A 19,032-nucleotide genomic window follows, 5' to 3' on the forward strand; every position below is an offset into this window, starting at 1 on the left:
TGTTCAGCTCCGGCCGTCACAGCGAGGCTCACACACACTGCGAACAGGGCTTACACTTTCCTTCACAAAGTGGCTACATATATTTGTTTGTGCAGGTTTTTTATGTGACTCGGGGTATGACTGCTGTGTTTGTGCATTAATACTGCATGGTGCGTTTGTGGGTGTGTGGGAGAGGCGGATTGTGTTCGGGGCTGTGCAGAGCGCTGCTCATATGAAAGACTCTTTGTTCAGCAAGTTTTTAATGAATTGGTGTACAGATTGGTTGTTTGAAGGTGTGTGTATGTGTGTGTTCAAGGTCGGGTTTGTTTGGTGAACAGCTATCAGATATAGAAAACAGCTTATGGGAGTGTATGGAACATTAGCTGTGTTTCCATCCAGGTAGATTTATGTGATTAATGAGGTATTGAATTAGAAACACAGAGTAAAAATGGAACATTTTGATAAAACTCACTTGCAATAGTAGTTTAATGCTTGTTTTAAGGTGGAAATATGTATTATTAATAAAAAGAAATATGTGATAAAAGGCTATAGAAATGCATATGTAGATTCTCTGGGCGTAGGGCTGGATGTTGATGATTGAAGATGATTGAAACTACAAGGTTTTTAAATGCCACACCTGCTATTAAACTATTTGTTTAAGAAAAAGGGAATTAATGACAAGAATATTTAACTTATGGACTGCCCTCATGTCTGTGTGTTAAATACGGACCTAGAGCTGAACTATAGAAAGAGCCAGGCTAGCTGTTTCCCCCTGTTTTTGCTGTCTTTATGCTAAGCTAAGCTAATCACTTCCTGGCTCTAGCTCCGTCTCATTTAACTCTTAGCAAGTGCATTTCCCAAAATTATGAGTAATTCCTTATTCCTTTAAAACAAGGAACACATTCTGCCAATAATAATTAATAAATCTCCTTATTTTAATTTACCTATCTAATTTTTTTCAGCAGCCAGAAGTTCTTATTATACGGAGATTTCTTGCATTTTAAGATGCTTTTATGTGTTTACGTCAACACACCAGCTTGGAATTGGTTGATGTTTGTTGTTTGTTTGAGTTAAACTTCTGCTGTGCTCACTTACAGCATGTAGCGCTCTTTCCTATCTGAATTTCTTAATTGGCTTAAACAGCACACATGGCAGGAAGAACTAACCAATGAAAAAAACACAGCACCAGAAATGTCAGCCCTCTTGTCCCTCCATATACAATAATGCCAAGCGTTTTTCATAGTTTTGATATATGGCACATATACCAGCATCTGACAATAAAAGACAACAGATGAGTAACACTTTTCATTTTTATGGCGGATGTTTGTTGAAATCAAATCCATCCAATTTATTTACTTGACAGTTGTGTTGACACGGGCATTCATTTCACTCCTCGTTGCCCCTATTTCTGCCTCCATCACATTTTGGCTTCCTGCAGCCTGTTGCCTCCCGCTACCCTCACCCACTGTCACTCTGCTCCTTTTAACAACCCATCCCACTGCTTCTGTAGGTCAGCGCTGAAAGGGGTCAACAGAGCAGCACGATCGATATCTTGTGCTGTGTCTCTCTGTCTGTGGTCTCCTGCCCTCTGACCCCTGTGTGTTACATACTGTATGTGTGTGTACATGTACCATATTAAGGTGCATGTGTGCGTGTGTTTCTCTTGTACATTTGTTCTTGTGTTATCTGTGTGTCTTTTTGTGTTTTTGTGTGACCTGACTTGATTTAGAGGCAGCTTGTTGTGGTTGTTTTACAGTCATCGTTTAGTTCAGCGCTGAATTCAGCAAAGTAAAATGTTCTGCAACCTTTGCCAGAGCAGACCTGTTCTATTGATCAATGTACACTGTGTTCTGTGTGTGTGTGCAGCCAGCCCTCAATACCCCTTTTAATTCAGGTTTAGTCTGACCTTGACCATTGTGTTGATGTCTGTCAAACTCTGAATGACTGTTCTGCAGTCTCCACAACACTTCACTGTTTGCAGATTTAGCTCCAGTCTCTCAAAAGGGAAAATACAAGTGTGTAATGCATTTATTACAATAAATTTAATAAAAATAATTATTTTATTTTTGAGGAAACATTTCCTTTATTTCCTTGAACAAATACAGGCCATGAAATTAAAGGAATATACAATAAAAACCATGAACAATTGAAGAAATGAAAATGAAGTATTGATATGTAAGTCTTAATTTCCCAGGATATCTTTATGCCAATATTATTAAAAGAGAGAGCCAAGATGAGGCTTGTGATTAGATACATATTTTTGGCGAATAAATACATCAGTACAGTACAGCTCTACTTCACGTGTTTCAGTAATAGATATTGTTAAACACATATTTGCAGTTTGAGACTCTCCTACAGTACAGTATCGCCTTTAATGTTAAAAAACGGTAATACTGTCGCTTATGGAAGTTACTTGATTTAGCTTTGATTAAACCCAGAGCTGCTCAGACTGGAATTCAACTAGTTAGTCCTTCTCTCTGACGCGCTCGAAGGAGTTCATGTGAAAAAGAGAGGTCATATAATTATAGCCCTGGGAAAAGCCTGGGCTCTATTTGTGTAATAGTGTGTGTATGTCTGTTTCTGTGTGTGTGCGTGTATATGTGTGTGCGTAGCTGGCTATCCTTATGCGAGTCTGTTTTGTGTGGTTTTATTTGCAATGCTCAGCCTTTTGCGAGCACAAGAGTCGACCTCACTCACTTTCTTTATTTGCCAATGTGATGAAATAGGACTTAAACTCTTCTGTCTGTAGCCCCAAATGAGAAATTATAGTTCTCGCCTCGGGACCCAAATACGTTACAAGTCAAATTCTTCTGTGTTAAGAAATAACTGAAGAAACAAAACCCAATACTTCTTTAAAGAGAAAAAAACAACCAAACAAACAAGAAAAAAAAGGAGAAAGCAATTCTGGCCTCCTTAATCTTCTTGAAAGAGCCCCGAAACCCCTTTTTATATGAGTTGTAGCTCCTACAACTACAGGAAATTAATCAATTAACTCACAGGAGGTGTTCATCTGTTTCTCAGTAGATAAATATAGTAATTTAACACTGAACAAATATCACTAAAAATTCAAAATGCTCCAAAAACTGCTCAGAAATAGCATTTTCTCAGAAAGACACACACAGTCTGTCTTTCCCACACTTTGCACATTCCATGAGGAGCGTGAATCCTGATTGGCCAGGTGTTGTTAGTCATGTCCTGGGTCTAAAACACAACAAGTGCAGCAGATAGCGGAGGTACCAGACTTAAACAAATTGATGAAATAAAGATATTTAAAGTCTGTGTCATGTAAAAGCAGCCTAAAATGTGTGTGACAAAAAGCAAAAACAACACTTGAACTCTACTTGATGTGTGTCAACCAGCATGTTACCAAACAGCAGGCTCTTCCATACTGAGGGATGTTGTTAAAGTGACTATGGTGGCCAAGTGGAGTGTGTGTATCTGACTTTGAGGATTAACTCTGATGTATCTCTATTTTCTCTCCAGCATGTGGAAGGGCCTGAATGTCAACTGCACAGACAGTTCAGGATACACACCTTTACATCATGCTTCACTCAACGGACACAGGTAAGACTGCACATGAGTGTTTTACTTAAGAGAACTTATTCATGAATAAGTTTATATGTGTTTGCATACATGTCTGTGCAAGCGCCTGATGTAACCCTAACCCTATTTCTGCTGTCAGGTTAAGACAAAATGTATTTCATGAAGCTCTCTCAAGAGACTTTCTGGATAAATCTGCAGTAACTGATCTTTTTGGCCACTTGGGGGCAGCAGAAACGAGCTGTAAACACAATATTGACATATCATCACCTTTCAAGTTGATATGGCGAACTTGTTAGCAAATAGCTGCTTATTTACACATCCAGCAGCAGTTACAGACACACATTAGCATTCATTTGGAGTCATGTTTCTGCCCACCTGGCGAATGTAAGTCCAATATTCACTCACTTTTAACTGTTAGCTCTGTTTTTGGTCTCCTGAGGGAAATATATCTGTCTCTTTAGCTACTAAATGCTCCACTATGTTCAGCAGCTTGTTGCTAACTGTGTTTGCTGTCTAGTGCTGAGCAGGTAGTGCACAATGTTTTTTTTGTTGCTTAAATGGTGCTACAAGAGCAGTGATAGTGAACCAAAACAGTCAGTAATGTTGGTCCAGTCTTCATTTTGCTCTTAGATTAGTCTAATGCAAGTTAGACTGTTATTTCAAGCCTTAAAAGTTAGCTAGCCTCCCAACCCCCAGGCTAACTCAGAACCAGGAGCTGCCATGTTTCCATGGTAACAGTCAGTGACACCTGTTGACCAGTGGCACCAAATGACAAAAAAAGAGGATAATGTGGCATGTAATTTGTGGTTTTCTAACAATTTTGTGGAGTGAGTAATAAGAAAGAAAAGAGTTTTTAGAAGCCGCATTTATCCAGGAAACTGTCCTGAGCCTGAGCGTCGAGTTATACTGAGTCCTGCCACAAGAAGCTACGGCATCTCAGTTCTGCTACAGGTGTGAAATTCATTTTATGCTACTAAGTTTTTGTATTGTTGCACTCTTCACTGAATTACAGTAAAATGTCCTTGTAACTGTGACCCTTTCTGCTGGAGTGAAGGGAGCTGAGTGGTTTGGGTTTGTGGTTGCTGAAAAAAACGTCTTAATTTACCCAGAATTTCTGGCAAATTAGTCGTATTTAAGGTAGTCAAGAACTAGACACATTTGTGCAATGGTCTGAAGTCTGGCTATTAGTTTGAGCTAAGCTATAGTCAAAGTCTGTCTTTGTGAGACCAGCTCCTGATGATACATCACTACCAGCAGCCCCATTCACTTACAGATAAAAAGGTCTTGTGTCTAAACTGTTTTCAGAGTTAATCTTATGAGTATGAGACAGCCAGTGAAACTGCACTTAAAACGCTTTAACATCATCACATTGTTCCAGGGTCATGACACACCTGTATTCTTGGCCAACAAAATGAGTTGTCAATAATGGTTAAAAATACTAAATTGCAATGATAATATTTCTGTGGAAGTTAGAAATGTGTGCATGCTCTGTGTCTCTGCAGCTGCACAGAGCTACACTGCAGCCCCCTTTCTTCACCTGGGCCTGCTGAGAAATCCGTTACACAGTGTGGATTAGCTGCAAGCCTGACCGCTATCCCAGTTTGGCGGAACTGAAGGATTAGTACTGTGTTTTGGGGGCAATTATGTGGATTTCCTTCTTCAGATCAACTGGAGAGGAGAGGAGGGGAGGGAGAGAAAAATGCAGCCTCAGAGTGAAAATTAGGCCGCCAACAAAAAGCTGCAAAGGAGTGATTTAACGTTTAGGTGGGAAAGTAAAAGAGAACTGGCAATTAAGATATAGACAGAAGAAACTTGGCAACAGGCAGTGCTCAGAGATTTGTTATTCAGGCTGGGTTTCAATTGTTTTTTGAGATCCTTTTGAATCTTTTTTTTTCTCCACCACATTAAAAGTCTTTTGGTTCAATCCAATCAGCAAGGAATTGTATATTCTCATATTTGACCCTGATCATCCTCCCAATGTGATTTTGCTGTACAACTGCCACTTAAACCTGAGTGAATTATCTAAAAATATAATAAATTATTCAAATTAACACACAGCAGTTCATTAAGCCTCTCAGAGCTGCTCTCACCCCTGCTCCTGGGAGAGGTTTGGCCCTTCTCTCTCCTCTGTTTCTCCCCCTGACATTTCAAATGCAAATGAAGCACTTCACCTTTCCTCTTCAGAGAGAGGTGACAACTTCAGCTGGAGACTTCCTAATATGAAACTGTAGCGCTGACATTAGTAGTGAGCAGCAGCTAAATGGATTTCCAGCACCAACCCGGGCACTACGATTTGTCACTTTATCTATTTGTGTAATGGAGATTACTGTATTAGAGGGGAACGCGGAAGCAATTGTCTTGTCAATTTGTGATAATTTCCAGTTCAACTCCTCCCTGCTGTCACTGCCTCCTGGACTGGGTGGTAAATCCCTCCATGACCTGAACCTGGTTTAGACTTGGTGCTTCAAGTAGGTGCCAACTTGTTGCTGATCACACGGCTGCACACTCTTACGAAGGCTGCAGTGAAGGAGGACAAACAAACGTACAGAGGACACCGGCATGGTCTAGCACAAACCATAATACAAATAATGTGACGTTCAGCCTCACGTGTAGATGTTTGATGTACATAAACGTAGCTTTTAAATATCAAACATAGGCAACTTTCCCAAGATTTGAAGGCAAGGGTTGGGGAAAACAGGGCACGATTTCGTCTTTTTCAATGTTGTGCATGTAGTTGTGATGTATGAAATTTCAAAGTGGTGTTGTTCATTCTGTCTTATCCAGTCTAAAATAGAACCTCCTCTGCATCATTTTTCTTTCTTGAGGGAAAAGGGAAGAGTTATAGTTAAATCAGACAAGGAGGGTTTGGTTGAAAAAAGAAGGAGTTAAAGTAAAGATGGTGTTGGTGATAAATGATACAGAACTTCATCGCCAATAAAGGTTTTTGGCAAGATGGCAAAGATATGAGTTGAATAACACATGGTACCGAAATAGATCCTGTGTTGTTTATTCCAGCTCATTTTGGCTCCAGCAAATGTGATGCTTAATAACAGATAGTTCACGTCTGCAGCAAGGTAAAAATTTAAACTTGTTTGTTGGCAGGAAAAACAAGATTTTCATCCTGTAGGTTCGTCATTGTAAATGCAAACACTGTTTGAAAATAGCACTGACTCTGAGAGGAAGCACAACCAATTCAACTTGTTAAAATAGCACCAAAGTCGCAGAATATGAGCGCATGGCATTATGTAGTTTGATTTGAACATATTTTCCCTCCATCTTTCAGTCTGTTGATATATTGACCTGTATGTGTATGTGTATGTCTCTCTCAGGGAGGTGGTTCTAAAGCTGCTCCAGTTCGAGGCGTCTACAAACCTGGCCGACAGCAAGGGCTGCTTCCCGCTCCACCTGGCCGCCTGGCGGGGAGACGTGGACATCGTACGCATCCTCATCCACCACGGACCCTCGCACTGTCGGGTCAACCAACAGGTAAACACCATCATCCCATCATCATCCTCTTAAAAACCTTCATCTTCAACACCACCTGTGGGAAATGTCTAGATTAGAGCTGCATGATGTCTCTCTTCAGTCTCTTCAAAAGGCCATAATCTCCATCCTAACTAATAAATACTTAAGACATGCAAAGAGCAGGGAGGCCTAATGCTTCAAGAGGCTGCAGAACCTGAGTTCATGCCAAATATTGGCAAAAGTCCACCCCGCTCATGTCGTCTTCAGCAAGACAGTAGGTCCTGGTCTGAGGTATGTTGTGGTACAAACATGTGGTATGTCATAATCGCTACGGGAGAAAATATTCTAGGGAATCAGAAGCCTCCATATAAAACATATGCTATTAAACAAAAATAACTTTATTGAATTTGATTCACAGCTATTAAATTGGTTAGAAAATTATTATCTTGACTGTTTATAGTCCAGTTGACCACAGAATGTTTTACGGTGCAAGAGTTGTAAACTGGACTATCAATTTTATGAATTAGTCTTTAAAGCATATAAACAAATCATTTTTGGAATTAGTTTCTATGACTATTTGTTCACAGAACATTACTGTTAAACTATATTGCTGCTCTTTTCGATTGCGGCTGCTTGTTAGTTGATACAGCATCATGCTGCTGCCAGTGTCTCCCTCTGTCAGGGTCTGTTTGTGTCATCCGCATTATGTATCAGCTCTATTTATCCTTTGGTCCATTTCTGCCTCCTAGAAAAAGAAACAATACATAAATCTAACCACTGTTCATGTTGCTTAGGACCCCGGAGCCCCCACTTACATGTTAAATTGTCAATCGTAGCTGAAAGAAACACTCTCCCTGTGTGTTACAACTGTTCCAGGACAAGTAAGGTCTTATCAGCTAAATTAAAGTTGAGTTCTTCGGTTGTATTTCTCGGGGCATTTAAACCAGCGCCACAGGTCGTCTCGTTATGGCTCCTGTCCAACAGAGCCGATGCTTTACAGTTCCCAGTGATCTCTCCCTGACAGCCGGGTGAGCGTTTCAGCTCTGGGAGCATTCAGCCTGCCTCTGCTGTCATTCCTCATCAGCAAAAATGACCTTCTTCTCCTCCCTCACTCTTTTTCTGTCCATCTCTGCTCGCAGCATACTGGTGATGTCACGGCCCACTGATGCACTGCATTTTAAGATGAATACAAGGCACACAGGAAGTGGCGTTTAATCAGAAGCATTGGCTAAAATGTTAATGGCTAAGATGCCTGTTTTAACATTCCTACTCCTGGTGGCGGTGTAGTAATGGACCCCCCAGGTTACTGGAGCGTTATTTACTCTGCCTAATAAGCACTTTTTCCTCTGTCACCATTAGCCAAATCGTTTCCCTCTGAGAGTTGTTAGAGCCTAATTGTTTGCCGTGATAAATGGTGTCCCTTGCCCCTGAAATGAAGAGGTTTGTCAGCAAGTGAACACGGGTAATTTTCTTTTTTTTTTTTTTACCCCGTCAATGATTTGTAGAGCTGAGCGGGCTGCTGTGCAGGCAGCGTGGATGTGCACAGGGTGGAAGATGCTGATTGAGAAGATACTGTAGATGCTGACTGCTGTGCACAGTCAACGTGTGTTAATGCGTGTGTGCTCTTGTATTTAGTTTTTGAGGCGTATCTCCTGTCACATGCTTTTAGACTTTTTCAGTTTGTGCAAAACATTCCAGTTGTTTTGGCGATGAAGTGTAGTCAGTCTTCTGGTGTATCTGTCTTTTCTCGTTTTGTTTCATGCTTTTTGTACATTAGCTTTCAGCGAACCCTAATGCTGCTTCTGTGTAGGCGGCGAGACTTGCTAGCTATAAGGCATAATTTTACAGTCAAAGAAAGTCAACAATGGAGACAGACTAGTGCTGTTGTGTCAGTATTTGGGGTGGTTTGCAAATAAAAAAACGTTTTTCTTGATCACATGTTGAAACGGATTCAAAGGGGTGGTTTTATGAAGACAGTGTTGTAGTTTTAGGGAAAATTTGGGATGATACTAAGCATGCAGTGGTGACGTTAAGGCTAATATGTTTAAGGAGTGAATGTAATGTACGAATGGACAGTTTACAGTAGTTTGTGAGGGTGTTTTTCTACTAGTGTTGGATCCATACTAAAACTCTGACAATATTTGTGCCAGGTTTGGGATATTAATTCTTGGGTTAGCTTCAGTTAATTATTGCTAACTTGTTAATTTCTTTTCGTTATTTGCCTTTTTTTCTGAGATAGTTGTTGTTCATCCTTAAACCAGAGACTGCCTGCCATGTTATTTGTGAAATACAGTATTCATTGATTGGTCTAAACGGTATTATAATATTAATTATTATTAGACTATTATTATTGATATTCAGATCTTACAGATTCCCTCTGGTTAGGCTTAAAAGTTAGCTTGTATTCATGTGTCATCTGTGAAATGAAAGGGGAAAAGAAACTTCTAATATAAAACCTAATTTATCTTGTAATTACACTGATCAGCTTTTCTTGTATCTCTCGTTGGATCATGCACCTCACTTTGAGCCTTGTTTGTCAACAAGCTGGAAAATGACTGGTTTTTATCTACCCTGTTATCAACAGTTTTCATCTCCCTGTCTGTATAATAAACACCGGGGAAAATGCTAAGCTACAGAGCTCACATTAGCAAGCCTCGGCTGTCTGTCACACTGTTGCACACAAAGACTCCAGCACGGCTGCACATTCTTAAAGCTGCTCTGTTTATTTTTACCTCAAACACTGAATTTTTGCAAAACATTTTAAATTACAGTACCTGTGCATTCTTTAATGTTGTGTGATGCATATTTGTACGGTAGTCTTTCAGTCAGTGTGAGGATACAGTTGTTCTCAGGTTGCAGGCATAAATCTGAATGTAAGATTTATGGAGTGTTTGTGTGTTTATGATGCCTAAGCTCTATATTTTCCCACTGCCTGTCTTGTCTGCAGTAGAGAGCAGCGCCTGCATACATGAGTCAGGGTGATATACTGAGTCCCACACACGCTCACACCCATCACCCAGACTTACAGCAGCAAGCCATTGGCTGTGCATTACCCCATTCTCAACGATATTACTCTGCCCACGCACACTATTCCTCGTGTCAGAGGTTGAGTATGTGTATGTATCTGTGCAGTTTAGTTTTATAGCGTGACTCCAGAGGGGCACAGTCTCTAAGTATCTGCTACATGAGCGGGAGAAACACAACATTCGTGCTCACCTTTGTACACGCGGTGACAAATAGCGACAGGAGAGTGTGAAAAAGGACTCAGGAGGGAGCTGTAATGAGTGTGAAAGGTCTTGAGAGCACAAAGAAAAATGGGAGAAATTCACGTAAAGAGGTAGCGGAAGTGTGTAGGTAGGCCACGCTGCAGCCAATAGAGGATTATTTGAGGTTAATGGAAGTTATAAGTTGGCGGTAAACCAGTTCCAGCCCACTGTTTACTGCCTAATTGGTCCCAGTAGTTCCCATTCACAGCTGTTTTTGTTTATTGTGGGAGCGTGTGTGTGTGTGTGTGTGTGTGTGTATGTGTGAGAGAGGTGGAGGCCGTCTGAGTGGAGAAGATGATTATACATACTGTGTGTCCATGTTTATGTGTGTGACAGTGAGACAGTGAGACAGTGATAGATGGTGAAAGATGGCTTGTTTACTCGAGGCTTGCACTCTGCTTGCAGGGCCAAATGCATGTTTTAAGGAATGAAGCATTGTTTGTTGTGATCTCTCTTTCTCCCACTCCGACTCATGAACTGATGCCTCACTTTAGGTCTGTAGGTTAACGGTTAACGGCTAATGGCTAACTGCATAAGTTCATATTATCTTCAACCATAAGAGTGGCCTGTTAGATCCAGTAGTCCAGTTTCTTTTGCATATTTTAGGTGGGAGCAGCTGGACTTAACTGTCAAATAAAAAGGAAGAAGCTTGCCCCTTGACCTGTTTTTGTAGACAGCTGGTGATAGATCATCACACCCCTTTAAAGGATCCTAGAGTGCCCACAGTGTCTGGTATCCGTCTTGAACTGAAAATGATGAGAAGGATGGGAGTATTAGTAGTATTGACGTAAATAAGACCACTGGCTTCTTGCCAGTCTAAACACTGTTATGTTGACTATGGTCAGCTGTAATGTTTGGTATACAATATTGTAATGAGATATGGTTTAGTGGTATTGCAGGATAGATGCAAGTATTTTTCTGACTTTTTATGTCTTTGTTATAGAATTGACAGTGATGAGATGACAAGAAATGAGGGGAACGGGTGGTGGGGAACGACATGCAACAAAAGTTCCCTGTTGAACCATCGGTGGTGTTGAGGCTCATGATCGGCACTTAGACCACCAGATTGCCCCAAAATGCTATTTTTCGTTGTAAAACACATCCAGCTGTTGTACCATGATGTCTGACACAGGTTGGGTCCCTTGCTCAGAGGCTTTTTGGCCCCAGGTTTTGAACCAGCAGCTCTTAGAATAACATGCTTGCAGGCAGAGTGTGTTGACTGACTAATGATGGCACATTTTACCTCAAGGCACTTGCCCAGAGCAGAGCTGGATTATAAAGATTAGTTTGCTTTTGCCTGACTGTGAGGGACAGTTGTGTCCTCCAGACAGTCCCCTGACGTAGAGCAGATGTGGTGTGTGTGTGTGTATGTATGTATGTATGTGTGTGTGTGTGTGTGTGTGTGTGAGAACCAGCACACAACCTCTGGGCCTCTTCTGTTCGGAGTCTGTGGATTAGTCAATTTAAGGGTTATTCTGTGTATATATGTGTGTGGGTGACTGACAAGGTCAAGTATGTCCCCCTGTGCTGCAGATACATCCCAAGAATGTTTTCTTTTTCACCAACAGATGGATGGAGGGTTTTACTATTCCCTTTTCTCTCTCCCTCCTCTGTTTTCTAACTCCCCTTTGTTCTCCCAGAGGAGGAGAAAGGAGATTAGCAGCATACAATCAAGGGAGATAATAAGAGAGATTAGAAGGATGGTGCACGTTGAGATGTGTTGTGCGCATGTGCGGACACATGCATGCATGAAATTCTTCCCGCAGGCCTTTCTCCAAATACAGCAAGGCCTTCTGGGAGCCGAGGCTGTGTGAACTAAGACAAAGTTAAAAGGCCATGAGGTCGCTCGCCTGCTGTGTGTTTCCACAAATGTCTATCTGTGTATGTGCCTGTGTGTGTGTTCATCTTACAGTTTTGGTAATTCCTTGCACACATGTTGCTACCAGACATGAAAATGAAACCACATGTTTCCTGACGGTCAACATGTGGACACGACCTCTGTGAGAACACATGCTACTACGAGAAACCGCCCTGGGAAAGTCCTTGCTCAAACATCGCCTACCGCCATGCCCACTGCTGCCAAAACACACACACAGTCGCACTGAGCCATAGGATGCTTTCTTATGAGTAATCTGTTTTAAAAAAGTAGTGTTATGTCACGTGTTTTCCACCGCCTGATGCTCAGTCGGCAGTGGGCTTCGGAATTAAAGTTCAGCAAAAGAAAACTGACTCATCTCGCTGTGAATCAAAACAAACTACAGCCTTGAGTGATTATTGCAAGCTGAGAAGCAGATTGTGTGTGAGCATGTTGATCGAGGTGTGATATGGAGACACGGGAAACATTTGCAGGATTTTCATTTGTGGTACTTCGACAGAAAACTGAAATATGGTCTTAATTTATTTAATCCTCTTTAAGTTGCTAACCCAACAGGGAGGTGAGAGTTTTTCATTTCAACTCCAGAGCGGCAACCCTGGAGCTCTGAGGGACAAGACCGGACCCAGGTCTCTCTTTAACGAGCAGGCCGAACCTGCTGTTCTTCCCCAAGCACAGAAGTTCTTCAGATGTAGGACAAAAAGGGAGATAGGGAATCCATGAATCGATAAAAATAACTGTTACTTACCACCCACCCCTTATTTACATGTGCAACTCCGTTATCTGTTTACAATTAAAACCTTTCATCATCAAACAGAATCCAGAGCCTATTGTCAGTCATCACAACAGAATTGAGAAATTATTAATGAATTATGTCCACACAATTAAGATAAATGGTTTGTTTTGGACTGAACCATTTGTTGGGAGTGTGAGAGATGGACCAGTCGGCAGTGAAATGTGGATAGTTGCTGCTCTCTTCGTCCCCTCCCCCCCAGTGTTTATTCCTTCCTGCTCCTCTCATCTCCAACTTTTATCTTCTCTGCTCTCTTTCTTACTCACTCCTCTTGGCCTCAGGTACTTCACTCACTTTCCACGCTCACTCTCTTAATAATTGCTCTTTTTTTCCTTCTCCATCTCTTCCTCCCCTCTGCTTCTTTAACACAACACATCAGGGAGCTAATTATTATCCTTTCTCTCCTGCTCTTTCTCTTCCCAGCTCTCATTCTAAACAATATATTCTTATACGATATGCTGAAAGATTTTATTCACACAACCTTTTGAAAAATACTGTTTTTCCACCATTTTAGGCTGAAAGAGTTTTCATTTTAATAGTTAATCTTAAATTTTAAAAAGTTGTTAGATGGAGAAAAAAGTCTTATGTAATTACATACTATAGTTCTGAAGTTTCTTTTGAAATGTAGCCTTACTTTTTGTGTAAGGAAGTATAAACTATGATGATACTGTAGTTATTGTGAATATGTTTCTTGAAACAGTGTCTAAGATTCAGCTGTCTGGGTGGGTGGTTCCCATGGCAGTGGTTGACTGACATTTGTCAACTGGCGTTGCTAGGAGACGCACTGTCAACATCTGTGGTGTGCCACTGTGTGGAGCACGTTCTGTATACGAGTGTTGATAAAACGCTCTTTTTTCAACAAGCCCACATAGTGTTGGTTATTTGCTGTTTTACAACAGTCAACATTTTGGAGGACCCACTTACGATAAAGTTTATATTCCATTCGGAAAGTGGAAGCATAGCTAGCTAACATTAGCTTTGATTCCCACTAGATGGCCCCACCTGCTGCGTGATCTGCACTGCCGAAAAATAAATGCGCCTTAAAGTTGTTTTTTCTTGTAATTATAATTTTGACTGAATAAGTACACATCAAGCACCAAGAAAATATATACTGACTTCTTTGCAAAAACACATTTTGATTTCAGTTTGACTTTAAGAAAACAGAAATTAAATAGTAATAAAAGCAACAACAAATAGATAAAACAGATAAGATTAGTTTTTTTAATTTGCTGAATATATTCTGTATACATGTAAATAGAGAGATGGATTCACATTAATAATAGACGAAGAGAGCGAGGAGCAGAGAAACAGTTTCACCTTGTGTGTGTCTCTCGTTTTTTCGTTCACTCTTTATTTACCCAGCTCTCCCCAGGCAGCGGGCTGAGCTGCTGGGATTATGAGATGCTGTAATGTAGACGAAGCTCATCCTGCGTATCAGTCCATCAGCATTAACATGGTGTATGTTCAAACAAATATCTCTGCGCTTCTTTCCGCTCTGGTTTCATTTCAGCCGGGGCCTTTCTGATAAGGCTCGCTTATTTGCATGGATGCAGCTGTTTGTTTGGTCCCATCGAGATGAATTTAGATAAGACTGATAGTGTTTGCTGTGGGAAATATGTGTTCAGGTAAATGTACTGTAATACTACGAGTGTGCAAGTAGATTTTATGTGTCCTTCAGTTAATGTAGGAGATGCTGCATGGATAGTAAAGATATGTCATAAAAAATGCTCACAAATTCCTCCTTGAACAATAATAAAACCACACAGCTGTCTTGGTAAAAAGAGCTAGCACAAGCAGATACTTTTCATTGCACATACCTTTCATAGTTGTGACCATTAACTGTGTGTCCGCGCCATATGCTGCGGAGAGAAAAGCACTGACATCCATTTGTATGGGCATGTCAATAATGCGCTGCCATGCCTGTTGATGTGTCATTAGTAGATGGCTGTTGCTCAGAGCCCAATCAGCAACAATACGCGGAGAGCTAGATGATATCGGAAAGCTGCCAGAGCAAGCGTAATGGAAATACATAGCCTGCTCTGACAACATGGAGGGAGGATTTTCTTTACTTCTCCCCCTCTCTCTCTCTGTCTCTCTCTCCCCTCCCTCATCCTGTCACTCTGTGTCTCTGTTCACCTCTTTGTCACTCTCTTTTCTGTCTCGGAATTGCGTTTTCTCCTATCTAAAGCTTTGTCAGTGCAATCCGCTGCACCTCACGCAGCGGATTGCACTGACAAAGCTTTATCGTCCGTTTTAAGGCTGCCGAGGCAGAAAGGGTCAGCAGCAGCACCGACAATAGCTGCAATCTACATCCCAGTGGTTATCATCTCCGTGTTGAGATTTATGAGCCAGCATTTGTGTGTGTGTGATTGGTTGGCTTCATTATCTCAGCATGCTTGTTTTTGTGTGAAACCTTAAAATGCAGTCATTATCATCCTGTTGCTGTGATCCAAATGTTAATAACCAAATGATGACAAAGAAAATCTCACTCTAAGGTCCACTCAGTGGCTGTTCTGGAGCTTTTGATAGTATCACATGATCTTCAGTTGTCCAGTTGTTGTGAAATGGTCGATCAATTGTAGATGTTCACATATCCGTTGTTCTGAGCACTTTAGGGTTAATTGTTAACCTTGGAAACAATAGTTGACAAAACAATCTTTCCACAATGTCCATTCAGTAGCTGTTCTGGAGCTTTCAGTTATACGCCAAAATTCTCCTAATACACAACCAAAATTTAAAACACGTCGCTCCTGAACAGGTCCTTTCTCTTAATTCAGTGGTTCTCAGGTGGTTAACAGGACAGAAAAGAAGAAAAATATATTTCTGCCACACAAAATCGTGTTTATTTTGTTAGACTACATTAGTTTTCTCTAATCTTTTCTTTTTCTCTTGTGAATTACTGGATAATTTGACTTCCTCAGGGCTCCATAAATTATTCAAGTACATTAATTTGTGGTTTCACACCAAACATGCAGGGATGCATAGTTTGGGAAGAGGTTGTCTTTAGAGTGAATTGCACCATGTAAAGCTATCAAGAAGCAAAGTAGGATGCTATGAGCTACATTGGAATATAAACGATAACAATATAAATGTTTTAACATAGTATCATCATTCTCTGATATTTGAGAATATTTTCAGACACGGCCCGGTGGAATCGCAGAGCAGAGTTACGTAGCTCCATGATCCAGCATTCAGAGATGCACAAAATAACTTTTTAAAATTGCACATGACCTCCGTCTCCTGTCAGTGGCACAATCCCATTGTACATGCATTGTGGAGGTCACCATGTTTGGGTTTAAAGTTCAGTTAAGTTGAGCGCTTTGGCTGCAACACCTGGCGGAAAATCAGGGCATTGCTCGTCGCTATGCTAACACGGCTGTCTGGGAGAACACAGTATCCACTGGTAATAATAGCCTTGCTCTGTGCAATGTTGAACTTGTGTGTAAGCTCTGCTTACGTCACTATATTAAGTCACAGTGAGGGTAAAGGCTACAAGTGTGATGATGCACTCTGAGGTGTCTTCAAAAATAATGGAGTCTTCACTTCCACCATGTTTTCGGGATACTTTGTTATGTATCATTGCTTACAGATCTAGCTGTAATTGTGACATGGTCAAAATGAATAACCAATAGGGTTTCCAGGTGTGTATTGTATTTAACTTTTTTATAGATGCCCTATTCTCCAGACACTGCATTGTTATTCTACATTGAAACCTTCAGTAGTAAATGGTGACTGATTGCGCTGCATTTGTGGTGGTTTGGGAGTTGGCAGGAGTATATTAAACTGTGATGAAGACAGTACATACAGTAGATTAGATAAGATGAAACTTAAATGATCCCTCTGGGAAACTGAGTCACTCCAGTGGAAAATAGTAATATAGTAGAATATCCACACAGGAACAGAGCGAATTAAGTTTATTAAACATAATGCAACCAACAATTACACCAGTAAACTGTGATGAATGTGGATTACAGTGTGCAAGAGAGTATGATTATTGTGCTTACAGTACAGTGGACCTGCAATCAGACCTGCTCTAGAAGGTTCCACTCTGCCTTCAATGGAGGGGTGTGTAGTCCAGGAGGGAAAACGGATGGATCTGATTGGCCGAGGAGGAGGGAAAGCTCTCGAGCATGTTTGTTTTCGCTGCTGGATCATGTGTATGTGTGTCGTCACATATGAGCTCTTTCCCACTGTTATTCATACATACAGTATCTCTTCATCTCTCTCAGTCACTGCTTGGAGGGGTAAAATGAAAGTAGGGAGGAGAGGGAGGGCGAGGGAGTGCGAGGGAGGGCTGTGGCTCTGGGGAGAAAGAGAGTAAGAAAAGGCAAGAGATGAGATCTGAGCAGCGGCGTGTTGGAATTTTGTCATGGAAGTTTGAGTGGTGCATTCGAGGCAGGACATGTGAGGGAATTTGAAAGAGGAAAGGAAGGAGAAGGAGGGAAACATCAAGGATTTATACACATACACTATGATAACATGTCAGTATTGTGAAGCATGAAACAGAATATTTTCAACTGTTGAGTACATGAAAAGACAAGCTAGTGTTTAAAGAGCAAATCAGAATGAATTGCCGTTTCATTTCACGTTATTCATTCAGCCTCACATGGTGTTGATATTGACCCATTTCTTGTTGGGCTTATTTAGTTTAGTTTAGTTTTATCCCAATCATTTCACAAAGATGGAAAAATGTCAACTTAACTTGTACAGTGCTGCCAGGTGGCATGTTAGCTAGCTAGCTATGAAGGAAGGTGATCACCTAATCCTGCCTACTGTTCTCTGATTGGATGATTGTTTCTCCAGTTGGTGGAAATAGATATCAATGTGCCTTTATTTCTGCCTAATCTTGCTCTCAAGAGTTGACTACCAAGAGTTGATTTCTATTTTTAAACATCCTCACAGGGGGTGTTGGCCAGGTCGGAGTGAATGTGACATTGTACTTAAGAGGTGTGGAGTACACAGCAATGTCACAGATTTAGTCATTTTGTTTTGGTCTAGAGCAGAAAATTACTTGATTTCTCTGAAAAAGGCAAATAAGTGCTGGAGTGCTGCAATGAACAATGAATGAATTATAGACTGGGACCAGAATCCATGGAGGGTATAATAAAGTTACTGTACATACTGTATAATTTACTCTGTAGCTATACTTTAGGCAGGTAAAACTAGTAGTTGATGTCTTTGATTTGTTGACGTTAGATTTTGTGGGACACATTCCTACTCTCCTCTCCTACTGTCTCCTCTTGCTTTTGCTCTTCCTCTCCCTCCTTTTACTCCCCCATCTCAGTGTTACATCACCTAGTGTTAGATTTCAGCCAGTTACTCATGTAGGTTTTGTGCTTGGACAAACACTAGCAACAACACAGCATCTACACACCCATGCCCTTTTTTTAAACTGTCCTTTCTCCCCTTTGATAATATCCACAGAAGCCCAATTTTCAAGTATATGAACATACACAGATTTAATCCCTGTAGGGCCACTCATACTCTCTCTATCTTCTTCCCTCTCTTCTCTCCCAGTATGGCTATCCATCATGTCTCTCTCTCGCCTTCATAGGTGTCCCTCTGCCCAGTTTTCCAGTCATTACTGGGCTGTTTTCACCCAGAGCTGCAGGACCCCAGAGACCACCAACAATCTCCTTGACCTGACAGGGGCCCCTGGAGAACCAGAAAATGACCATAGTTCCTTTGAACATGAGAGCCTACCATGTTCAAATAACCTTTTAAAACACCCTCAAGTGTTGGCCATAAACTGTGTCCTGTGAATTAACTTATATTATTATAGAGGTCTGGGTGAATTTGATAAATGTGATTGTTCAACTTAGACTGAGTTGCTGCACTGTTTTTTCACATTATGACTTTGAGGTAACACTTACTACTTAAAGTCCCCTTATTTAGCATTTATAAGCAGTTTCTAAACATTTAATAAATGTTTATAACACACTATAATGTAGTTATAAAAATACGTGATTCATTAACATCAACTCCAGATAAAATCCAGATATAATTGAATACACTTTAATTTACACTTACCCACACATATGGTCTCAGAGCACAAGTCTGATCATGCAAATCAAGATAATTCCAACCTCAGCCTCACTCTTGGATGCATTTCA

At 40.9% G+C, this 19,032-nt stretch overlaps 1 protein-coding gene across 1 annotated transcript in view; it reads left to right on the top strand.

Annotated features, from left to right (window-relative positions):
- Nucleotides 1–19,032, top strand: part of anks1b (ankyrin repeat and sterile alpha motif domain containing 1B) — a 195,557-nt gene that overhangs the window by 45,814 nt on the left and 130,711 nt on the right. Inside the window, exons 2-3 of the mRNA XM_070928639.1 lie at nt 3,463–3,543; nt 6,852–7,008. Coding sequence (XP_070784740.1) covers nt 3,463–3,543; nt 6,852–7,008 — 238 coding nt within the window. The remainder of the gene's footprint in view (nt 1–3,462; nt 3,544–6,851; nt 7,009–19,032) is intronic.

The sequence above is a fragment of the Enoplosus armatus genome, chromosome 22, assembly GCF_043641665.1.
Source record: "Enoplosus armatus isolate fEnoArm2 chromosome 22, fEnoArm2.hap1, whole genome shotgun sequence".
NCBI classification, from domain to species: Eukaryota; Metazoa; Chordata; class Actinopteri; order Centrarchiformes; family Enoplosidae; genus Enoplosus; species Enoplosus armatus.